The sequence below is a fragment of the Cibotium barometz genome, chromosome 17 (genome assembly GCF_041138505.1).
Source record: "Cibotium barometz isolate CiBa-2024 chromosome 17, ASM4113850v1, whole genome shotgun sequence".
In the NCBI taxonomy this organism is placed as follows: domain Eukaryota; kingdom Viridiplantae; phylum Streptophyta; class Polypodiopsida; order Cyatheales; family Cibotiaceae; genus Cibotium; species Cibotium barometz.
Window position 1 is genome coordinate 24005364 of NC_141062.1, and position 26715 is coordinate 24032078.

Genomic DNA, 26715 nt, shown 5'->3' on the forward strand with positions numbered 1-26715 from the left:
TTGACACGTGGACGGTGTGAAAAGTGATAATTATAAAAAGACGGAAAAGAAATTTGACACGTGGAGTCACGCGGTGTGGTCCTCTCCAAGGTGGTACGAGGGACAAAGCGGAACAGAACAGTACCGCGGTGGGTGTAACGGGAAACTGCGAGCTGGGAAGATGACGCTCGTATACCACACAAACAATTTATTTGCAGAAATACGAAATTATGCATGACGCTGGAAAGTAGCGAGTCCAAAGATAATGGAGAATTTAGGATTTCTACTATAGGGAAATTCGTCGCCTCTCCGTCGATATGGTGTTGCTGCCCAGCTAAGTAGTCACAGCTTCCGAGAGCGTCAGGGCCTGTGCCTGCCTTGCGGTTCCTTTGGTTGTGATCTCAGCTGCTGGGCGCAGCGCCCCTTGTTTGTCAGGTTTCTTCTCATGTAGAGCACTGGCTGGAACGTCTGAGCCTCTGCAGACTACATACTATCTCCTCCAAATACTGCAATTTCTCCCTTGTTATTTTGCATAATGGCCGATCTGGGCGAGCTAGTGGAGCACGCGCCGGCAGCAGCTAACGATGCCGCAGCGTTGCAAGGAGAAGAGAACGGCCACGCGCCGGAGACGGCGGAATGCACAGACGACGACGATAGATGCCAAGACCTGCTGCAGCTGCGCAACAAGACCGGTGTAGTAGCCCGCGGAAAGATCCAGATCAGACGAATCGAGAACAGCGCAAGCCGCCAGGTCACCTTCTCCAAGCGCCGAAACGGCCTCCTCAAAAAAGCCCACGAGCTCGCCGTTCTTTGTGATGCGGAAATCGCTCTCATTGTCTTCTCCAGCACGGGCAAGCTCTTCGAGTTCGCCAGCTCTTCAAGGTACGATTCCTGAATTCCAGTTTATGATTACGGCTGAGGTCGTTGCGAAGTTTGAATGCTTAGACCTGTAAATTCCTAAAGCCCTGCAGTCATTATATAGTGTGCTTAAACTAGTAGATTTTCATCAAAAGCCTTTCATGCTCTATCAAGCCCTGTAGTGCATTTCAGTTTACGTACACAGTTTAGTCTTGGTGGGGTGAGCTTGGCGAGATGAATAAGAAAAGGTGCCTTCAATTTTTTAAAGGTCATGTTCTGGCAATGCGAAAAGACTTTCCCTTAATACACTGCCTAAGGGAACAATGGGGAAATTAGGCAACCTTCCTAAATTAGGCAAGAGCCTTAGACAAGTTAACCTTCCCAAATTGTAATGGGACCAACTCTCCAAAAAAATTCCATTCACGATGAAGCTTATAGAGGATATGCATATACAGAATGAGCCACTCTACTATTTTTACCTCCTTAAGACTCTCAACATGGGAACCTTGTCAAAGGATCTTGCACATGGACATTTATCTTGTCCAAATAAACTAGTAGAATCAGAACAAGAGACATTATATTGGATGCAATCTTCGGAACCATTAATAGAGTGTCCTTCTAAAATTGGGCTTTTCGTTTTACAACAGTACGTCCATTTGTCCAAGGTTTAAGGTATCAAAAATAATAAATCTTTTGTCTAATCACTATGTACAATGGACCTAACCATAATAATGTCAAAATGGTGCACACAACATGTTCACTAAGCCAAAAATAATGTTGGCACCTAGACAAGAGTAATGTCCATCATTGTCATCCTTGTACTCATAGTCTATACTCATACAATCCATAAAGTAAGGTTGCAAATAAATTGGAATCACTTAAAGCTAGGTTGTAAATAAATTGGAATCACTTAACAAAATAATACTAACACGTGGTAGCAATTAGGTGGACTCTTTTATAACCAATTTACTATCACGTGAATATGAAACTATTTGGACTCGCTCAATCAACTCTCACACGTACGGTGCAAGAACAAACACAATAGCTTAAATCCGTGCACAAAGCATATATTTAGTATCACCCATGATACTTGTCTAAATACAATGACACATTGAGCATCCATAGTGCACCATAGAGAGGGAGTACACATCATATGTAACATTCCCTCTTGGTTGGATTGCAACAGACCTCAATTGCGTATATATTGATATGAGTAGATAAGAGACTTGGATATTGATGAAAAAATCACTCAGGCATTCACCTAGCATCTTCAATAGGATGGCTCTTGAAAGTCATAAGATATTGGTATATACATTCCTTGTTCTTGTGCTGGTCTAATGCTAAATGATTGAATCTGGAATAAGTTCTTCTTGTTCATTAACTAATAACAATCAAAGGAGATTCTTCATAAACTTGATAGGAAGGTTGAGGTCCTCTGAAAGTTTTAAGAAGACTAATGTGAAAAGAGTTATGAATCTTTCAAAGTGATGGAAAATCTAATCAATAAGCACTATAAGGTTATGGGGGTCCTAACGAACAATTGAAGCGACACTTTGGTTTCCCTATAAAATGTTGGTGAGAATGTTGTATCTGACATACCACATAGCAATGTTCTTAACGACACTTCTTATATTGCTTTTAGCGACATTATTTAAGTGAATAATTTGTAATATAATATCATTTTGTGAGCACTTTAGTGACTCAAATTGTGTGTTATAAGCGACTTAGTAGAATGGCATTATTTCACTGCTATTGCTCCATGACATAGCTTGCATTTCTTCCCTCTCTCTCTCTCATACACACACACACTCTCATACACTCTCTCTCTCTCTCTCACACACACACACACACACGCACACACACATACATGCACACATACACAATCATTTCTCTCTATTACTTATTTCTCTCTCTCTCTCTCTCTCTCTCTCTCTATATATATATATATATATATATATATATATATATATCATATTAAGACAATATATTCTCTCTTCTATATTATCTCTCTCTAAATATGAGCTAAATATATACATATCTCACTCTATGTTTTACTCATATAATCATTTGTCACACTCTTATCACACTATTATCGATTCTATACACGATACAACATACATATATACGGCTTAGCTCTGTACTCGAATCTTATCAATAATTCCTCTCCATGGGCGATGGCTTATCATTCTTATTAATTTCATATATGCAATTAGTTAGAAAATCAAAGTTTTTTATTAAAATACATGTAAATAAACACATTTCTTTTATAAGAGTTTATTAATACAAATGATAGCACGTACTTACATAATAGAATAAATAAAAAGAGACCACCCTTCTTCATCCTCCCAATTTACATCTCGTGGCTTCCAAAAGGAGGTAGTTCTTCTCGTTTGAGATTTCCTCAAAAAAGCAACACAGTATCTAGTAACATAGTTTGTAGTAACATGATCCTAAACCATAACAAAATTAACACAAGTGAAACTTAGTTTTGAAAAAACAAAGAAGTTATGAGTTTAAGAATGTACTTACTTGCCATGCTTGCCAAGCATGGCCTCCAAAAAAAAAATCCATTCTTCTTCCTGCTTCTTTTCAAAGAGAGCATCTAAATCTCATTGTAATGTGAACTTATATTCATCTTTCATATGGGGTGGTTCACTTCTTCATGCTACAATGTCACTGTCCGGTCAATACCCGGCACTTACGTGGTTCCAGACCACCTAGTTGCCTCCAAAAGAGCAGTAACTAATACAACTATACCCAATGCAATAAGTCAACACTAGGATGTTGAGCTACATGTGTGCCTAAGCTCAGGAAGTTGATCACAACTACACGCAGGTTAGTTTTGCGGTCTATCCTAAATCCAAGGAGCCGGAGTCCACATCTAAACATGACTACACTTAACATAAGAGTGAATGCAGAATAGACAAAGATATGCATAATAATAAAAATAAGACAAAGACCATCCCATGTGTCATTCTTGAGTAATAGTTTGAACCATACAATACAATGTCTTAGCAAGAGCTTTGCTCATGAACTGCTCACTCAACTCTCCTATCCTCTTATTCAGTATTGTTCCTCTCCTTCGGGCCCAAGTAGATCCACATGATTCACGAACTATCCAGGCGAAACACACTCTTGCTACAATCTCAGTCGGGTAGACCAAGTCTTCTCTAGCCTCTAATCCAAACCCAACTAATCTCAGCTTGTTGCACAACGGTCAGTCCAGGTAGTGATTTAGGCAGTGACCAAACGGGCTGATTGGCCGCTTACACCTAGCAATCACGGTGGATGCTATGAAGCCCACGGTTGTTGTTGTTCTAAAAACTTTGTGAATCCGGATTGCCTTTGAGTCCGAAGTCCCCGCTCTAGACACTTTATGTCCTATTCAAGCCACTTTCGTTCGGTTCCTCTTCTTTTACAATGCTCTCTAGATGAATTTGATAGGGAGGTCCTGGGCATATCTTGGCTCGTAAGCCCTTTTCTTGCTTCTCACCTAGACATGTCCTAAACTTTTCCTTTCGTCGGCCCATTAGAATTATACATCTAGGGGCTGTGCCTTTGGATGCCTTGTCCTTGCCCTTTTCATTGTGTCCACAACCATGCCTGTTGGGGCAAAGGCATGGGGCTCTGTTTTCTCTCGGGTGATGATATTGTTTTCGAAGTGTCTTATCTGACTGCTTTAGCCTTCTCCTTCCGCTCTGAGTCCATTTCCACCCATAGGGAGGGTATACTTGTTGGTTTTGTCTTTTCGGCACTCCCCTTCCCCTTTTTGCTAGGTGGCTCCGTTGGTGAGGGGCACTAGCAGTGTCGCTCTTCCAATGAGCTATTGCCTCCTCACTTAGATCCGTGAGTCATAAGAGTCCGTTTCTTCCATGCACTGCTCTAGATCCAAGGAGGGGCTTCTTCCCTGTGCGACTGCTCCTGTCTGAGAGCTGCTCTAGCCTTGTCTTTTTGCACTAGGTGCTTCCAATTGGTTCATGAATTATTCAATTTCGTGTTCTAGTTTTTGGAAGGCCTCATGGATCGTACTACTGAGCTATTTGGATTATTTTTTTCCATACATTTTAGCGCAATCTTCTTCCAAACGTCCATGCTCTTTTGGCCCATTTTTTCTTGGATTCTTTTTTGCAAGTCCTCCTTTGCTCTTTTTGCCCAGCTTTGGAAGTCTTCTAACATCTTTTTCTTTGTCTGCACCTCCTCTGCATGTGCCTTTCTCATGGTCTCTATTTGGTCTCTTTTCTTATACGGAGGTTAGCATTGGCTATCCTCAAAGACTTGACGTTTAGCTCATTGATTATCATTTTTTCCCCTTTACCTCTTGTCAGCCTTACAAGTGTAGCTTTCTCTAACTCCTTTTTTAGGGTCTTTATCGTTTTTCTATCCTATTTCTGTTGTTCCTCTTGAACTCTTTGATGAGTGTCTCCAGCTCTTCAATTTGGACTTTGAGTGCGGCCTCATTGTTTTCCTTTTCTTCTAGTTTCTTTGTAGTTGTCCATGCATGCTCTTTTAGTTCTTCATCGGGGATTAGGTCCATTGATGAACCTTTTCATAGCATAATTTCCTTCCCCTTTCCCCTGCTGACTGTGCGGCTGGCTTCTTTCCATCTCCCTTTAGGACAGTGAACTTCTTTTTCCATGCCTTTATTTCTTACCCCAGCTGCTCGTTTTCCATTTTTAGCTTTTCCACTACTCGCTGTGCACGGTAGGTGGACTGTTGGGGCGTGTTTGATGCTCTTGTTTAGCGGAGATCTCTGCAAAATTTTTATTAACAAACAAGAAAAGAAAAGAAAGGAATAAAATTTGCTATTGGTGCCAATCACCGAATATAGCCGAGGAAAAAACCTTGGCTTGTTGATCTTATTGTGGAGTCGCTGAGCTTACCCTTGCGCTGGTGGTGGAGATCATCTCAAAAAGAACACAATCCTCTAAAGGCACAAGGAACCACATTATTCAAACATTGATCTACCAAAGAGCTTCAATTGTAGTGTTAATGCCTTATCTTTAGTTTTGGGTATGTCCTTCTTAAGAGGTGAGAATTTTATCAATTGTCTTGGAATTTGAGCAAGATAAGAGGATTTAGGCATTGAAGTGCTAGAATCTATGCTCAAATGGGACTCATTTGGACTTGTCTTAGGTACACAAGTTGATGGTGGAATTGTGTAACAAGGAGAAATTGGGATAACTGGTGTTTCAATACATGTTTTAGGAAGATCAACACAAGTGGATTTGTAGGTGCTATCACAGCCACCTATCCTATCTTGAAGAGTTTGTGTTGATTTCTTTTGTACCCACTGATATGGAAAACCAAGGGTGGCTTTTGGAATCTTTCTGATACACTCTTTTACCCCTAGCAAACCATGGCATTTTGGAAGCCAAAGTGCTGTTGCACCCTCATAATAGCCTTGTGCTTTAAGAACATGTTTTGGGACCCAACGAGTAAGAGGTTTAGGCTTGGAAAAGATGTGCTTTTTAGGAGGCTTAGCAACTGGGCTGGATGGTACAAGTTTGTACGCATCTTTGGGTAGCCAAATCGATAATTCCTTCTTGCCTGGCCTTCTTTGAGCAGCAACTAGAGAAGTTGGAACATGCCAGCCATGGCCCTTACTTGAGTACTCATCAATTATCCACATCATTTGTGTTGGAGCTTCAAGAGCAGATTTTGAAAGTGGGTTGTGTAGGGTAGAAACACCACCCTTTTGACATGATAGAGCTTGTGGATTAGCAGAGACTTCCTCTACTTGCAGTGCTGTTGTGGATGCATCCCTATAGTACAAATCATCTAGAAGGTCACGTGGTTGTACCATTCATATAGGAATAATATCATATCCATCTGAGTCACAAAATTGAATTGGCTTAGGTAAAGCACAGGTCGATAATGTTGCAAGGACATGACTCCATTCTAGTGGATCAATTAAGTGCTCAGGGAAGGGTTGTGGAATGTATGCCTCATCTGATTCACTTCGATTACCCTTAAGTCTCTCAGTGTTGAAATCCCTACATGAGGCTCCACACATCCACAGATCTTCTCGCCCATCTGACAATGTAACTCTTGAGCCCTCAGATGAAGCAAAATCAAACTCATCTATCGGAGACCTTGTTACATCACGATATGAGTGATTCTTTAGGTTGACTCTTGTGATGACAGAATCATGTCGGAGGTACAAATAATTGTATCCCCAATCTTGAATCATTTGAAATTGTCGCATAAATGGTCTACCCAATATCACTTCATAGTTTGGATGTTTTCCAAAATCCACTACTGCAAAGGTGTGCTCATATTCAATCCCACATGTCGTGACCAATAAGTTCTCCAGCAGCCCAAGGGGATGTTCTAAGCTTCCATCTACAAGCTGCAAGCGCATCCTGGTACTCCTAATAGCTGGTTTGCCCCACTTTTCCCAAATGGACCTTGTCACAATGCCCACCCCTGCACCACTATCAAGTATTGCAGTTGAAGCTACATTTCGCACTTCTAATGGGAGGGTAGCATTTCCCTGATCGTCCTCACAAAATTTCCCTACTTTGTTGATAGGAACTGGCATAACATGCTTTGTCTCAGGGTGTAGAGTACACTCATGGTGACCCTTTTGTAGCAATACCTGCTCTGACAAACATGTGGCAATATCATTCCACAACTCAGGTCGAAGCTTTATCAACTTAAGCAAAGGTAAGGTACAAGCTACTGGTGCTGACAAATAGCTTGCACGATACTCATGTCCTTCTCCTTTGTCAACCTTTTATGCATGGAGGGTATCCTCAAGGTTTGAGAACAGTTCTCATATTCTCCCAAATATGATGGTAAGGTTTTCATTGTATGCTTACTTCTAGGAAAAACAATTGTTTGAACTTCCTCCTGGATGTTTGGGCGTCTAAAGTTGTTTCCCCTGCCCCTGGTAAAATCCACCTCAGAGAATGGAGGTGAACTAATAGATGACATGTTCTCATTAACTTTCTCGTGAACTGCTGCCCACATCTCATTTGCCATGTCCTCGTTAGCATCAATAACTTCATCATTGCATGGGAAGACAAGGCTAGGTGGTGGCATAATTCCTTCTTTCAATGGGGTGTCAATTGGTGCAGACCTTTCGCTATTAGCTTGTGAGATGAGCTCACTTCTCATTTCCCGACTTGATGACACTTCTGGTATGGTTTCTAATGTTGGCTTAAGAGAGGTTGGGCCCCGAGGAATAGGTGGTGGTGGTCCCTCAAGTATTGACTGAGCTTCCCTAATGAGTTGCTGATGTACAGCTAGATTGATCTTCTCCTCACGAGGGTTTGGGTATTCTTGAAGCTTCTTGGGTAGCTCAGATAAAGCTGCAATGCGACTTCTATGAGCATCAATGATGGCATCTAGAGTCTCATTCACCTTATCCACAAAAACAGAACCCCCAGAACTAGGCCCAGGTTGAGGTTGATGCTCCTCATGCATTTCTTGGGATGTAAAAGTTTTATCCCTCATGTTTTGTTTAGAGACTTCCTGAGAATTACTGGATGCACTTTTAGTTTGCTTGTTGCGGTTTTTTTTCCTCCTAGTGGTCCTTTTTCTATTGGAATGTAGGGTCTTGTCCACTAGATTTGCCTTCGCATCCCTAGTTCGAGGTGTCTCATCAGTTTGCATTTCGGCATTTCGTGTCTGTGATCTAGTCATGACTCTAAGTGGCACGACATCCTCATTCTCAGATGAAGGTGGTGATGGAACTGTCCCTACAAGGTTGAGTGAGACCTTTGGTTGAGAGGTGCCTTCCTCGTGTGGTTTCAGCAAACAATCTTTTGGGAAGTGTTCTACACAACACCCTAGACAATATCTTTCAATTGGTGGAAACTGTGGTACTGTTGTATTGGATCGAGCTGTTTGCCTTGAGCGATGTGGATAATCACGAGCCCAATGGGGTTCTCCGCACTCATAACAGGGGCCCATTAGTTTGGCTTCTACTTTCCTTTGCTACCATTGACCAGAGGGGCCTGGAGTCCTAGGTTGGTAGCCGCCTAGCAACATCAAAGAGTTTTGTTCCCCTGGTTGAGTCTCCAGTGCTTGGCTTGGGTATGCGGGACTTTCAAAGAGATTTTCCTTGGATGAATATGATGCATATTCCTCCTCCACATAGCCTGGGTTTACCAAGTCTCTACACATATTTGAATTGTCGTAGTCAACAACCCTCACAGGAGCAGTCCCAGGAGCAGGAGGTTGAGCACCAAGAACAGGTCGTGCTTGCTCTTGTGCCATCGGTGGCTTACGTTCAAAATTAGTATACTGTTGATACATTTGTGGAGCCACTCCACCCCTTTGCTGCTCACGCTCCTGTCTCATTCTTGCAATGCGAGTACATTCCTGTGTGGTGTGGGTAAAGTTCCAAGCACAGGCCTGGCACCACTTTTTTGTGGGTTGGTTTGTGACTAGAGGAGAAAAGGTATTACATTCTTCAGTTTTATGGTTACCGCCACATGCTCCACAAAGATGAGGACCTGTAGGTAGTGCACTCCTCATTCGTTTGCTGCTGTTGTTGTGGCTGCATGGGTGGGCGATAGGTTTGTCCCAATCTCCTTAGTACTAGGTTAGCTATCTGGTCTGGATTTACTAGCGCGCTAGACCCTGAACTTTGGTCATCACCCCACTGATCTCTAGGTTTCACCTCAGGGCTAGAACCATCTTGGAATTTGAAGTTATCTGTGAAATCCATAGCATCATGGCAACACTCATTGAAATTTGTATGCTTCTTCGCATAGAGATGTGTATGCAGTGTTGAATTTTTGAGTCCTTTTAAGAAGAGAGAAATTAATCGACTCTGGGCGGGCTTCTCATCTTCTGGGCAATGATTAATGTACTGCTTCATTCTATTTACACAGTCTCTAACACTCTCAGTCTCACCTTGCTTGAAAGAGTAGATGTGTGCTACCGTGTCATGCTGAATCCCCATCAAGGAAAAAGCAGCAATGAATCTCTCTTCCAAAACTCGTAAAGAAGATTTGTCTGAAGCCTCTAGTGCCTGAAGCCTCTAGTGCCTGAAACCAAGCAAGGGCCTTTCCCTCAAGAGTGAGTCCAAATCCTTCAATTTGAGTATGCTTGTCAGCCACTTGCTCAGCTCGAACTGCTTGCCTAAATGCTGCTACATGGTCATATGGATCTCCCGACCCTTCATACTTCTTTACCAATTTCTGAAGAGTTGATGGCCTTACTTGTCTTGAATATTCATCATAGGACCTACGGCCTCTCACTCTCAGTGGGAATTGTTCCTCTCTTTGGTAAGATGGTCCACATGCATCCCAAATTCGTGTGGGTCCCCTATTACCAGCCTCACCAAACCCCTCCAAAGATCTTGTCACCCGCATTTCAGGAGGTGCATTTATGGGAGGCCGAGTTGGCTCCCCTACCCTCCGATTGTTATAGTGAGAAAAATGTTGTTGTGGTGTGACCTGTGGTGGTTGCACTTTTGGTGTAGGACAATATCTTGGTGCTAGAGTTGGGCTACTAGCAGTGGTCCACTTAGATGTTGAGGGTCCCTCTCTAGTGAACTCTCGTAGGGGAGGAGCAACAGTTTCTCCAAGAAAGGCTGTCTCTCCTGGTTTAGCTGTATTTGTTGAGAACACTTCCATGAATAATGGTTGTCCTTTCCACGTGAGCTCCCGAATCTCCTTCCAATCTAAGGTTCGGTATTCATTGGCCCATTTATCAACTATTCGGTTCATGTGTCCTGCAAGCTTTTCAACTACCACCACAAGTGCTAGAGGAAGATCTAGCTCTGGCAATTTAGTTGTGGCATAATATCCCTCTAAAGAGTCCTTATAGACCTCTTGAAGTGGGTCATCCTGTAAGACCTTTGTCACTGGAATTTGTCATACAAACTCCCATTGGTTCTCAGCCCCCTGATCCATTTTGCTCTTGTCTTTCCTATCCCTTTCCAAATTTAGATCTACAAGAAGTAAATCATCTATGGATGGCTTTGAGGACTGGGCATTGGATGGTCCTGGCATGTCCGGCTCAATGAGCCAATCATCTCTAGACTCCCTTGCTTTGGAAAGCTTCGATAAGTCTAAGAACTCGGTTTTAGAGAGCTCCCCTAATTTGTCTACATTCTCTGGATGGTAGGTGACTTCGTAGCGAACACCATCTCCACCCATGTACATGTTACCCTGGTCATTGACTAGAGGTGCTCTATCAAGTTCTGAGAAAATGTCTGCGATCTTAACAAGATACCGTTGTTGTGGATCCCTAAAGATCTCAGCTCCTTGAGCATTCGTGTAGACATATTGGAGTCTCACATTGGAGTGTTAACCCCATGGTGTCGGCTTCAAATGGATTAAAAGATCTTGTGGGTGTCCTATTTTTGGGGCTAAGGGATGACTATTTGACGGCCCTAGATTGTCCATGGACAATGAGCTAGTTGTTCTGGAAAAGGTATCAGATTGGGATTCGAAAAAGGTTTCAGCAATATCTGCCAAATTTTCTACCGATTGGGTCCCACTTTCCTGCGTAGGTACTCTAGAAGGTGCCCTAGGCCCTATGGCAGAATCTATAAGACGTCCTGACCGCAAGTACATAAGGTCAAATTTTTTTGGTTTTTTATGTGTTTTTTTTTCTTTTTGTTTTTTTTGTTATATATATATATATATATATATATATGTATATATATATATATATTTCTTTTACCCTACCTAACCACTAAATGCAACTAAAATGAATATGTGTATACCTATCTTTTTTTTTTGAATTTTTTTCAAATGATTTTATGTTTTTACTTTTTTTTCTCTTTTTCTAATTACAAAAAATATGAATTACGCTAAAAAAGATACTAATTATGCACAAAATTACAAAAATTTAAAACAATGCAAACTACTCTAATTATGCAAAAAATTACAGAAATGAAAAAAATGAAACATTACAGAATATGCAAAGAATATGGACTCCTAAAAAAAAAATTTATAGAATTTCTTTTTTTTTCTATTTCTTTTCTTTTCTTTTTCTTTTTTTTTAAAAACTAATAAATTTTGTACTAATTACACAAAAATATGAATTACGCTAAAAAAATACTAATGATACACAAAATTACAAAAAATCTAAAAAAATGCAAGTTACTTTAATTATGCAAAATTTTATAGAAATTTAAAAAATGAAAAATGGATTCAAAATACAAACATAAAAATTATTTTTTTTTCTCTCTTTTTTTTTAAATTTATTGTTTTATGGTTTTTTTTTCTTTTTTTCTTTTTTTCTTTTTTTTTCTTTCTTTTTTTCTATCTCCTTTTCTCTCTTTTTTTTAATTTATTGTTTTATGGTTTTTATTATTATTATTATTATTATTATTTTTAAAAAATTACAATTATAAGGAAAAAATAAAAAAATAAAAAAATAAATAAATAATAATATAAAAAAAACAAGAAAATCACTGACCTTATCGCGTCCGCGCCGTTCGCCTTCTTCACGTGGTTTCTGCAACGCAGCCCCCACGCGCCTTCGACTTTGTTTGCTTCTGCCAGCGGCGTCGCCTCTCCACGCTTCGACAGCCTCTGCTGCTGCACCCGATGAAGACGCCCCCCACCACAGCCCTTTGCCTTCAACTGCTACTGTTTTTTTCCCACTCGGCCAGCCGCCCTTTTACTGCCGCATTCCACCTTTCACACGCCTTCCACAGGAGCTTCGCCTACGGCCTCACTCCACGCTCTGCAGGCTTTCACCTTCTCCCTCCCACAGCCCGCGTTCACACTCCTGCTGCGCCTCCTCAGCTCCAGCCGCCTCAGCTGCAGCCACCACCTTAGGTGCAGCCCTCTCGCGCAGCCACTGCTTCCTTCTGCAGAGCAGGCAGCCGGCCACTGCAACGCCTTCTATGCCTCTTATGCTGCTGTGCTGCTTCTCTTGCAGCTACCTCCCGCCTGCAGAGCAGGCAGCCTACGTTCGCCTCACAGCTGCCTTCAACACTTCCACGCTACCTCTCCACGCTTCTTCAAAAAATACAAAAACAGAAAGCACTTAAACCTAATTAATGGCGGGATTTCTCTACCGCAATGGGGTTTTAATTTTTTTGCTTCTAATCAAAAAACAGAAAACACACAAGGCACCCTTGAGATCACACACTCAATGCCCTTGCAAACTCTACTCTAATCTACCCTAATCCATGATTTTGCAATCAATGGAGCACTTAGTAAGAAGTAATGGTTAACACCCTTCACTAACTTAGGTGTGCGTCCCCGGCAGCGGTGCCATTGTTTGGGACATCGTAGCATAGCGGAGGCTACACTCCAATCCACACAGATTGTCAATCCGTGAATGCAACCCGGTTAGCGCATAGAGGCTATCCCGAATGGGAGAAGATTAGTTAACCACACACTAATGACTTCTAATCCTACTCAATCCTTCTTCAACAATTAAGCAATCAATCGTTGATTCCTTCTCAATCTAACATAATCAACGCATCAAGATTAGGCTACACTTAAGCACAAAAATGCAACTTATGCAAAGAATCTAACATGCAAAGAGCTATCACACAAGCCTCAACTACACATCATTTCATGCACAAACTTCATCACATGCACTCTACAATTCACAAATCAGATTTTAGCATCAAAACATCATTACGAAATCTAGATTAGCAAGTGTGTAGACCGCAACCTCATATCATTGAATACGTAGAGAATAGAGAGTACAAGATTGAAGCAAGAATGGAGATGGAGAGCCTTGGGAGAGCACATGAGAAGGAGCTATGGAGCAAGCTCTCTCTATGAGCCTCTCAACCAAATGACCAAAAGTCCCTAAGCTCTCAAATGAGCCACTTTTTATACAAAAACTCTAAAACTCCCAAAAGTTCCCATGTGGGATTATTGTCAAGCCCACTCCCACATTCATCTACAACTTGGAACTCTTTACAAGAGCCCTAAGTGTCTTTTTTTGTTGCATCCTTGCATTGATCTTCACTCGTCATGCAACACTCGCCACACCTCCTTCAAGTCCTCTATTGTGCGACCTTTACAGTGCTCCATCTTCTCTGCATTTAACTCATAAACCTCTGGGAACTCCTCTACATCCAAGAGCGACAGTCTAGCTTCTACTTTGACCAACTCTACTTTGTCTTTGTTGGCCGTGTCCTGCACTTCTTTAATGATCGTAAGGTACTCCTCTCGGATTAGGGTGATTTGGCCCTCCGTTCTTGCTTGGCTTTCCTTGACCCTCTTCAAGTCATCCTGCAATTGTGCACTTATCTATTCTTTTGTGGCCATCATCTTGTTCACCTTTTCCATTTCTATCTTCATTTCTTTGTTGGCCTTCTGAAGTTCCTAGATTTGCCTTTGTATCTCGTCCCAGTGGGCTCAATGTCATCCTTCTTCTATGCAAATTATCTTGTAGGGTTTCTTGCTAGCTCCTCCACCACTTGGATGGCAGCATCCTTTTCCTCGAGGACTGCTTATACCACCTTAGTCATCTCCTTTAGACCGTCTATCATGAACTGTTGGAGGTAGTTGAGGGTCGATGGAATCGAGGAAGTTTGCAGAGCTAGTTGTAGAGAGATCTAATTGTGCGGATTCTAACTGTATGTTCTTGGTGGTGGTAGTCTTCTATTGTTGCTACTCTAGCCTCTAGGATAGGACTGACTTGCCAATATTGGCCAAGTCTTTCTTTAGCTATCGGCTGCCTATTGCCTTTATTTCCCCCCTGGTCCTCCCCTTCTTGCTGCGTGTCTTTTTCTCCCCAAATTCAAAGACTCTTTTCTTCCCCAATCTTGATGCCGCTTGGTCTTTTCCTTGTTTGGAGATACATTGGTTGCTTTGTTCGAAACTTGCCTGTTCCTAAGGTTATCTTGCTACATCTTCCTTGGGGCCTTCTTCCTTGTCTTTTTTGGCTCCTACTTGTGCTTTAAATAGGGCTGTCAAATATGGGCCGATTCTTGTTTTTGTGTTTGGCTGGGTGAGTTTTCCTTTCTGCTCCTTCAGGTTTTGATACAAAATCTCTACCCATGCCACCTTTGTTCCAGCCTGAGCACTCTTTATTATCTTGAAGGTTTTTCTTGACATGCGATATGGTTTGTGGGTGAGATTGATAATTTTCACCACAAAACACATTTGCTTTTGTCGACCCTCGTCTACTGTGCCACTAATTTTGAACTCCTTAACCTTACCCTCTCCAACGGACTGAACTCCCTGATCAAGTCTTCATCATCGATGGTTGGCTTGATCTTGGAATCTCCCTCAGCAATTAATTTGAACACTTTAGCAACATACAGGGGATCAAATGCCTTCTTCTCACCTGATGGGTAGCGTGATGACATTGGACTTCTGTGCTGCTCCAATTGCTGCGTAGCTTTCAAGTTGTGTTGGAGCTCCTCCTAGGGTAGCTGTGCGTGAATCATTTTAATCCCATCCTATCTAGCCAATTTGTGTGCTTATCTACTTCCTTGTACAGGGTGGACGACGCGAGGTACTTCAATTACATCATCCTTTCAACTTCAAGAAGTTTAGGGTTGAGGGACAGAAGGCAAGGGAGAAAGCCCTATAGTCATTATATAGTGTGCAGTCATTATATAGTGTGCTTTAAACTAGTAGATTTTCCTTAATACACTACCTAAGGGAACAATGGGGAAATTAGGCAACTTTGTCAAAAACCTTAGACAAGTTAGCCTTCCAAAATTAGGCAAGAGCCTTAGACAAGTTAACCTTCCCAAATTGTAATGGGACCAACTCTCCCAAAAAGTCCATTCATGATGATGAAGCTTATAGAGGATATGCATATACAGAATGAGCCACTCTACTTTTTTTACCTCCTTAAGACTCTCAACATGTCAAAGGATCTTGGACATGGACATTTTTCTTGTCCAAATAAACTAGTAGAATCCGAACAAAAACTTAATATTGGATGCAATCTTTGGAACCATTAATAGAGTGTCTTTCTAAAATTGGGCTTTTCGATTTACAACAGTACCCTTTGTCCAAGGTTTAAGATATCAAAAATAATAAATCTTTTATCTAATGACTATGTACAATGGACCTAACCATAATAATGTCAAAATGGTGCACACATGTTCACTAAGCCAAAAATAATGTTGGCACCTAGACAAGAGTATTGTCCATCATTGTCATCCTTTTACTCATAGTCTATACTCATACAATCCATAAAGTAAGGTTGCAAATAAATTGAAATCACTTAAATCTAGGTTGAAAATAAATTGGAATCACTTAACAAAATAATACTAACATGTGGTAGCAATTAGGTGGACTCACTTATAACCAATTTACTATCATGTGAATATGAAATTATTTGGACTCTCTCAATCAACTCTCACACGTATGGTACAAGAATAAACACAATAACCTAAATCCGTGCACAATGCATATATTTAGTATTAAGTATTAAATAGAATCACCCATGATACTTGTCTAAATACAATGACACATTGAGCATCCATAGTGCACCATAGAGAGAGAGTACACATCATATGTAACATTTCCTCTTGGTTGGATTGCAACACACCTCAATTGCGTGTATGTTGATATGAGTAGATAAGAGACTTGGATATTGACAAACAAACCACTCAGGCATTCACTTAGTATCTTCAATAGGATGGCTCTTGAAAGTCATAAGATATTGGTATATACAATCCTTGTTCTTGTGCTGGTCTACTAATACTGAATGATTAAATCTGGAATAAGTTCTTCTTGTTCATTAACAATCAAAGCAAATTCTTCATAAACTTGATAGGAAGGTTGAGGTCCTCTGAAAGTTTTAAGAAGACTAATGTGAAAAGAGTTATGAATCTTTCAAAGTGATGGAAAATCTAATCAATAAGCACTATAGGGTTATGGGGGTCCTAACGAACAATTGAAGCGACACTATGATTTCCCTATAAAAGGTCGGTGAGAATGTTGTATCTGACATATCACATACCAATCTTCTTAATGACACTTTTTATATCGCTTTTAGCGACATTATTTAAGTGAATAATTTGTAATATAATATCATTTTGTGAGTCGCTTTAGTGACTCAAATTGTGTGCTATAAGTGACTTAGTAGAGTCGCATTATTTCATTGCTATTTCTCCATGACATAGCTTGCATTTATTCTCTCTCTCTCTCTCTCTCTCTCTCTCTCTCTCTCTCTCTCTCTCACACACACACACACACACACACACACACACACACACACAATCATTTCTCTTTATTACTTCTTTCTCTATCTCTATCTCTCTCTCTCTCTCTCTCTCTCTCTTGCTATATATATATATATATATATATATATATATATATATGTATGTATGTATCTCATTAAGACAACATATTCTCTCTCTCTCTCTCTCTCTCTCTCTATATATATATATATATATATATCGCACTGAGGAAATATATTCTCTTTCTATTTTACTCATATAATCATTTCTCACTCTCACTAAACTACCATCCATTCTATATTATCTCTCTCTAAAATATGCCTAAGCATAATAATGAGCTCGTGTGTAAAGTGATGAAGAATTTCAATATATTTTGTGTGAGCATGAAAACATGAATCTGAGCAAGCATGGCTATGCGTGAAACACATGATTTTGAGCAATGGCTATGCAAGAAAAACATGATTTCAAGTAATGGACATGTAACTCTAGTTTTAATGTAGTGTTTTAAGTTGCTTCTTCACCACTCCTATGTCTTGTAGAATCCTTTTCAGTCACAATGCAAAGCATAGTCTTTTGTACTAAGCCTCTCTCGAGATGAGAATGTAATTATGGGATGATTTTATTTATCTAAGAAATGCATATGAACCAAGAGAAAAACAAAAGGTATTGAGGTTCTCTAGAGTACCTTGTATGTATTGCAAACACTTGAATACCTACTTTAATGATTATCCTAGGGATTTTTTGAGAATCTACTAAAAACATCAACAAAAAAACTAATGTATAGTCTAGTATTACACGAAAGGATAAGAGTACGAACTAGTTACCTATATAAGGTCTCATCTACAATATCTCAAGTGTCTTTAACATAATTTAGATCAGCCTCCATATTTGGGTTACCAAGTACCATGCATTCGGTCATGCCAAATGCCTTGAGTATCTCACGACATACGTTTTGTTGAGAAATGAAAATGTTATCTAGTTTTTGCAAGATTGAAATCCCTAAATAATAGTACATGATCCCAATATTTTTCATCTCAAACTTTGTTTTATTTTTGTGATATATTTTTCTAGTGATCGTTTGTCAAGATAAGGTCATCTACATATTGAACAATGATCATCATATACTTTCCCTACTCACAAAAGACATACATATATAAGAGACTATTACTCATAAAAGTAAGTATCAATAATTTCGTACCATGCACATGGGCCATGTTTCAGCCCATAGATTTTCTTTTGTGACTCATAAACTTTTCTTTCTAAATCAAAAAATACAAACCCAAGTTTCTATTCCACATATACCTCCTCCTCGAGCTTCTCATTTAGGAACACATATTTTACCATCCATTTGGAGAACATGCCATCCCTCTTGCACTATCAATGCAAGAACAATACAAATTATGGTTATCCTTGACTCTAGGATAAAAGGTCTCAAGAAAGTGCAAACCTTCAACTTATCCAAAACCATTGGTGATGACCAATAGTTCCTTGTACGTTTCCAAAAAACAATCAGATATATATTTGGCTTTGTAAACCCACTCAGTGCTAATTACCTTAGATCTTCAAGAATGATCTACAACATGGCTTGCATGCATTTTTTTGGATCCCTTTGTGATTCATCAAAATTTTGTAGTAATCTTGAGTATATATGTCATGAGAGCAAAGCCTTGTTTTTCTATTCTAACCTTATGGGCCACAAACATCTTGAAGTTCATCTACCAGTGTGAAAAAATAGGAAGAACCTCCAAATACTATTATACTCATTTTTCTACATAGATCATTATGTATGAGATGAAGAGTAGCCTTACCCTAAAATTTACCACTTGCAAAAAGGGTTTTAGGTGTTGCCATACAAGTTGCATATACATCGATATTGTTTAAATTTGGAGGCAAATGATCAAATAGAATACCTTTTTGCATCTCTCTCTCTCAAAGAGACTACATACCGAGATGCCCATATCTCTCATACCAATGTTTACTACTACCCAAATCTACCTAGGTAGAAAACACGAAAAGCTCATAAAATTTATTCCTTTGAATGCCCTTTGTAATGAGCTTATCATCTCCATCAGTAAATAAATGCACCATTTTTATCAAAGTCAACCTAAAAGTTACACTCCATAATGATGAGATAGAATGGAGTTTCCTCTTCATATTAATAACCCAAAAAAAAACTTTTGTACAACCTTTTTACGACATAAGGAAAATAGTACTTGAATGCTTGTTTAAATACTTTGCATTGTTGTTGCCTACTACCACTATAATATCATCTCCTAGAAACTTTAGGGAAGAATACCATCCTTGTGGGGATGGTCATGTGTCTAGAAGTCCCACTATTGATAATCCTAGAATGATCATGTAATAAAACTTTGTCTCTCTCACTTCGCATTTCTTCAATGGCTATAAATAATGTAACATGTGAGTGCCATTGTGGGCACTTCATGTTCCCTTTCCTTTCATATTTTGGATATGTGTCCTTTCTTGTTACAATATAAGCATTAAATTGTTTTCTTTTAAACATAGGGAGTAAACTTAGAGGGATGAATTATGAATCATATAGATAAGTGGCTATCCGTGTATCTATATAGGCTTGTACATGTAGGGAAACTATGACATGACCATGTAGGTCCATGTGCATAGTCACTGCTACTGCCACTATGTCCTACATGACTATGTAGGTCCACAGTCATAGTCTGCCATTGTCCATTGTGTAGACTCAACCCATAAAGATAAAGTCATAATTTCTATGTAGTCACTGCCATTGTCCTACATGACCATGTAGGTCCACGTGCATAGTCACTGCCACTGCCCATTTTGTAGACTCAGCCCATAAAGATGAAGTCATAATTTCTATGTAGCTATGAAATTTCCCCACCTCTAACTACTATCCCGGGGTCATCGTAGACCTTATTCTGGCTTTGCAATGTTATGATAGTCAAGAATAAAGTCTATCTACTCCATGTGTGGACCATTTTATGATAACGACATGTAGACTATTTGGCAATGTGCCAAAATTCTAATCTAAGCCATCTCTAACCAATATCACCTCCAAGCTCGCCTTCCCATATGAAACGGGGATGGTAGGCACTCGGCTTGCTCAACTCACAATGGGAGCTATACAAACATGAACTAGTTGATACCTAGACCATTCAATGTGAGGGTAGAGAATTTATATCCAAAAACCACATGGTGAGACTACCCATGTGGTATTTGTGTGAAGGTAAATTAGGTCTAGATAAATAATATAATTGATCTCTTGATGTGAAATATCTAAAAGATGGATGTCTAAGGTCTACTGAGAGAGGGAAGAACATCGGGTGATGTGTGAAGCCTATGTATGTCAAACCAACAATTGATGATTTGGGTCTATCATTTCAAGATAACGGGTCCAATGTAACATAGAGCAATGTGCCAAAAAAGTCAACATGTGTGGAACATTTTGAGATATTAGTATGTAGCATATTTGGTAGTGTGCCAAATCTAATCTAAGTTGTCTATAAGCTATCTAGATTCCTAGATTATCTTCTCGTGTGAGCACAGGGATGCCAGATGCTTAGGCTGCTCAAGCATGGCTACTCCTCACATAATGAGAGGAGTAGTTTAAACATGAGCTAGTTGGTGCCTACATAATTCAATATTATGGTAGTGAGAGTAGCCATGTAGGATTTGTGTGGAGTCAAATTGGTTTATACAAATAATATCATTCACCTCTTGATGTGAACGACCTAAGAGAGAGATGGTAGTGAGAGTAGCCATGTTGGATTTGTGTGGAGTCAAATTAGGTTTATAAAAATAATATAATTGATCTCTTGATGTGAAAGATCTAAGAGAGGAATGTCTAAGCTCTACTTAGAGGGAAGAATAGTGGCTCATGTGTAAACTCTATGTATGTAGAATTAATAATTGATCATATGGGAGTGGTAAGAACAACTTGATCCATCAAATTCAATATTCATGGAGGACTTAGGTGCTAATATTGGTAGATGATCTCTCGCAAGAATGCAGTCATGGTATATGTATTGGTAGAGGATCTCTTGCAAGAATGCAGTCATGGTATATGTATGTGATAATCTATAACATGGCATATAGCACTAAGCGTCGCCCCCAAACATAACTAAGATAATCTCAAAAGTGTGAGACTAAATTCTTACTCCTTATTATCATTATTACTTGAACATTATGATATATAGTCTAATAATTCTTCTCTCATCCCTTATTTGGTGTTATCCTCCCAAACATAGTCCCTAGAATGAGACCTTCTCCATTTCAATAGGTTGTACCATAGTGTCAAAGAGACAAACTCTAGCACCGATCTCCTAAAAGTGAGCATGGAAGCATTGTCTCTCTGAGGAGACTTGGGACGTATATATCCTTTTCCAAATAGTCCAAGGTAGATTGTTGGCACATGACAAAAAATACTTTAGTGAAGGTAGTTGTGAGGTATACACATGATTATATAACCTTAAGTTTTTCCCCTTTTAATATGAATGAAACTCTCTATGATAAATAGAAAGTATTGAAGGGCATGATCTTAATTTTACCAAGATTCACCATGTGTGTGTGTGTGTGTGTGTGTGTGTGTGTGTGTGTGAGAGAGAGAGAGAGAGAGAGAGAGATTTAAACTCAAAAATATTTTTTTAACAGTATGGAAAAGATACTTGAGAGATATCGGATGTGCTCAAGAGTACAAAGTGGTAATATTATAACATTACATGCTGAGGTAGGTGCTATGATATTTGTTTTGGGAGTCTAATTAAAATCATGATTTCTTGAGTTTGAATTATTTTTACACTTTAATTATTTGAAAAGGAAGAAACTTATCACATGTTATCCAAAAATCAAATTATTTATAATTTTCAAAGTAGTACACACACACACACACACACATTATGTATATTTACATATACATAGTGTATATATGTACACACACACAAACACAAAGATATACAGAACTACATATATGTATTTGCATATATATATATGTGTATGTGTATATATACACATACACACACACAAACATACATATATATACATGTATGTATATATTTATATTTTTATATACATATATATTTATATATATGCATAATACATACATACATACATACATACATACATACATACATACATACATATATATATATGTGTGTGTGTGTGTGTTTATATATATATATATATATATATATATGTATGTATGTATGTATGTATATATATATATAATTTAAAAATTCCTTACATAAATATAGGCAAACTAAAGTTACATGCTCCTAAACCAAGTTTTTCACACTTAATTAGAAAGGAAATAACTTATGTAGTTGACAACGTAGGGCCAAAACATTGGATTCCCTTCTTCTCTAACTTCTCGAGAAATGTAGATATTCCATGTCTTGATGTATAGTCATACTCGTCTTGCATATAAGCACGACTAGTTTCCTTTTTCATCACACATATTTATCAAGAAGATAATTGAGCACACGTATGGCATAAGCTATGCATTAACACATGGAGTAAATGTGGGGGATTGACTCATGAAGTATGCATGGAAGCGTCTGTGCCACTATCAAGATGATAAGCCCATGAACCTTCAAGGCATGCTCTAGTTGCCCCCTCGTGTGTTTAATTATACTTGTGGAAGGTGTCAAGTAACATAGCCCTAGCCTTCCTCTTTAATCATCTTCATCAAGCTATGAGGTCTATTTTTTTGTCCTCTTTAGTTGCATCTCGTACTTCTGACATTCAATGGCTCATATTGGCCATCATCCTCTTTAGCATCCACTTTCTATTAAACTCTACATCTTTCTTTGGCTCCAAGAACTCTCAATAGAGTTGGTCAAATATATACGATGTTGTCATAGATGAAGCTGAAAAAATATTTGAGTAGTGATTCTTTTAGTCCCAATAGATTCAACCCATCTTAACATATAATCTGCAACAACCAAAATGTATACCTTGCCATTATATGTCCTTGCTAGAGGTACTATCCTATTACTATGGCATCCCCTCCTCCCCATTTAGTAAATAATCCCTGATCTTGAATAGGAACCCTTGGTTTTGATATAAGTTTTTTGTTTCTAGATTTTTGGCATCCCAAACATTGCACCGCTATTTCATATCTCTTTGTAGACTTGGCCATACATATCAAAATTGTAGGATAAGGTTGAATTTGAAATGTCTACCTGAATTGCCATTATGACATGCATGCATAATATGTAAAATCTCTTCTGATAATGGTCCCTTATAAGAATTTAATCCTTCCCTTTTTTATATAACCGCTCTCCAATCATCTGAAATGATATAGCTTTCTTTGCAAGCTTATTTTTCTGCCCCTTTGACATTCGGATCGAGATGTAACAAGAAGGAAAATTCAACCCCTTGATACATCTGTAAAGATTCAGTCCCTTGATACATCTGTAAAGTCACTTTTTGACAAATTAGATTATCCCTAAATCCTCCATGAATAAGAGCATTAAATTCTTTATTGAAATTTCTCGATGTATGCTTAAGGCTCACATTTTTGAATTATTAAATCAGCTTCTTCGCTTTCTTATTCCAAATTTCAAGGAATCAGATTTGATTAGCCAAGTACGAAGTAATTGCTTGATTATCACTAGAGCATCCCCCTTGATATTCAAACAGTTTCTGAATTCCAAGTTCTTTACACATGTAATCCTTCCTTGAGAGGAGCATATTTTGGCTCATTATTGGATCCTATCCCTATATGATAAAGTGTTTCTTGTACTACTTTTCTTCCACCTTGATCAAGATGATATCCACGGCCCTTCCACTTTACAAGTGAGCCTATTTTGATGTCCTTTTCAATGGAAATGTGGAAATGTATATGTAAAAAAATCCTAAAAGTGTCAAAACTTGTGTCGGTATATCAACTTGTCAAAACAACCCCCAAAACAAGCATCAAAATAACCATCAAAATCAACATTGCAGTAAGCATAGGTTAATGATAGTTTTCTCAATGCTTTTTTTACCTAGAATCCTTATAATTATTTCGCTGAATATTTGACTATTACTTCGACAGATGCAAATTTTAAATTTTTTCACTATAACAGAATGAGGGTTTAGTAGCAAAAATAGCAGCGCTTTCATAACTAGAAGGGTACACAGATGTTGAGTCAATTTCATTTTGCTAAAAAAGCTACTATTTTCACTACAATAGGCTCGCTGCTGTGAGAGCAGCGTAAATAGAAGTGATATTTTGTTACGCAATGAAAGTACTGCATATAGTAAAAAAAGCTCGGGCAGATTGGGGAATCTGCACAGGACTCCCCAGTTTGTCCCCAACTCTTTTTTTTCTAATGTAGACACAGTAAATCTAACACAACTTCATGTGCTACTCATCGTCATGGACACGTGTAATGTAAAACTTGACAAATACCCAAAAAAAAGAACAATTGCAATTCATGGATTTAGAAATGTCAAAATTCAATTATATTTACTTAGCGGAATTACGTAAGTGTATGGCTCCCAAAGCTCATACAGAAAATAAAGCGTAATGAAAATATATGGAGCTAGGGGCTACATTGAGGCGGTCTACATCTCATGAAGTTATTATTGTTCGTTGTAGCTCCACTCCCTTCTCTTCTCTAGTAAAATGATCCATAATAAAACTAACACAAGTGAAAATAAGTTTTGCAAAAACAAAGAGGTTATGGTTTTAGGAATATACTTACTTTCCATGCTTGCCAAGCATGTCCTCCCCAGTAATAACAATATGTCCTTTATCTTGTACCCTTTCAAATAGTGCTTTTTCCAAATCCCGTTGTAATGCAAAATCACATTCATTTTGCATATGGGGCGGTCCACTGCTTCAAGCTATAGCTTGGGGTGGAACTCTTCACTACGTGAGGCTGGCCTAAAGTCACTCCTAGTTTGATTGATGATGCAGTCATTATATCTGATAAAGTTTATGCCATGTATTCATAAAGCCGTGGAAAAAAACTATATGGAATAAATCATAAATTAGAGTTTTCATCTTGTTGGTGACATCGTGAGAACCACATTTTCCTCCACTATTGGGTTTGTGTCAAAGCACCAAGATGAGTGAGAGTGTAGCGTCCCCTCACAATTAGAAATGAGTGGGTGCTTGTGCACAGGGGTAGAAGCGTACGTGGAGTCACCATGACAAAAACTCAACGCGTGATTCCATCTTCTACAACTGAAATTAGTTGAGTGAGCTATGTACGGGATTTGTGTGACTTGTCATGGAGTGTCTGTCCGCAGACTTATGTGGTGGTGGCCTGTGATGGTTGTGTAGAAGTGCAAGCCCTCCTCTCAAAATAGGCTTGAGCCATAGCTCTTTTCTCGAGGCTTATTTGGGAGATAAAATCTCAAAACTAATTTGGGAGCATTACCTATGGAGTAGGCATGATGTGTCATTTGGTATGTGATCCATGGTCTACACACACACACACACACACACACACACACACACACGCACACATAAAGGTGGTTAGGCGCATGATTATGCAAGGGTGCTAGTGTTTAGGGTTTGCATGGCATAAGCATGGGGCATCATTATATCAGTGATTATGCCATGACTCTTATAAGGAGAGAAGCATGGTCTTGAAGGATCTACCTACCCAAAGCCCACATTAAGGGGCAACATCAAAAGCAAGAAGATGAAATTAAAAAAACTGAGATGATGTGTTTAGGGAACTTTATCAGAGATATTGTAAGCTAATTGGAATCTCGAGGGAGGGCTTGAGTGGGAGAGACCAAGAGAGAGCTTGAACTTGTGAGAGAAAATTAGTGAAAACCTTGCAAAACAAACACAAAAAAAACCTATTAGCAAAACAATGAAATCACACACACACACACACACACACACACGCACCCACACCATACACACATACAATCAAAAGAAAGGGAAAAGGGGAAGGGCTATCTACTAGCTAGATTCTTAAGAGAGGGCTTGCAGCATGAGAGACCAAGGAGAACTTGTGAGCCTACAAAACAAACTTGTGAGATGGTGAGGAGATGTAGAGAGGAGAAAAAACTTTGTAAATAAGCCACTTCTCTCAAATCTACCAATAACATGAAAACACGGACAAAGTGATCCGGCATCACTCTATTTTAAAGTTTCCCAGAGTTGAAGCAAGCATAAAAAAAAACATTTGAAAAATATGTCGAAAATACTTTTGTTGTTTTTGTGAGGCTTATTTTTATGTCTATTTTGACCCCCCTATTTGTTACTTCAACATGAAAATTCTCGTTCAAAATTTAAAACTTTTTGGTGGCTCGACATCTCTCCATTTAAAACTAGAATATACTGACTAGACCATGCATGAAATATAAAACAGGCTTCACCTCCCCCTCATTTAAACCCATATTTGCATGCATATTGAAAATATGTGGAGCCCATGGGTGCTATGAACAAATAAAATTTTGTCAATTATTTAGAGGAGAAAACGTTGTGCATGTGCAGTCATTTGTAAGTACCAAGTTACATCAAAGAATTTGCATAACGAGAACTCAAAAAAATGGGGTGTATTTCTAGTGGAGCACTTGCAACATCTAATTAGTGGCCTCAATGTGCACCAACAGAACAATGAACTGGTTGATCATGTGGATATTGAGCCTAAGCAAAGGTAGCAACAATAAGCTCGGTGGGATTGGAACTTGAGCAATATTTGGTAGACTCAGAGCTAATTCTAGAGCATGACATGGATGACATGATAGATGCCCTACACCACACGAGCCATGGAGGAGACGATCATGATGTGGAGCATGAAATGGCATAAGAATTAGATGATATCAGATGATGCGTGGAGCGTGCTTCTTGA

At 39.0% G+C, this 26715-nt stretch overlaps 1 protein-coding gene across 2 annotated transcripts in view; it reads left to right on the forward strand.

Annotated features, from left to right (window-relative positions):
* The first annotated feature begins 248 nt into the window (after positions 1–248).
* The window catches only part of LOC147629806 (agamous-like MADS-box protein AGL14), a 94257-nt gene continuing 67790 nt past the window's right edge, over positions 249–26715 (forward strand). For both annotated transcript variants that reach the window (XM_086811326.1, XM_086811327.1), the window contains exons 1-2: positions 249–861; positions 21566–21641. In XM_086811326.1, the coding sequence (XP_086667452.1) occupies positions 515–861; positions 21566–21641 (423 nt within the window). In that variant the 5' untranslated portion in view covers positions 249–514. The remainder of the gene's footprint in view (positions 862–21565; positions 21642–26715) is intronic.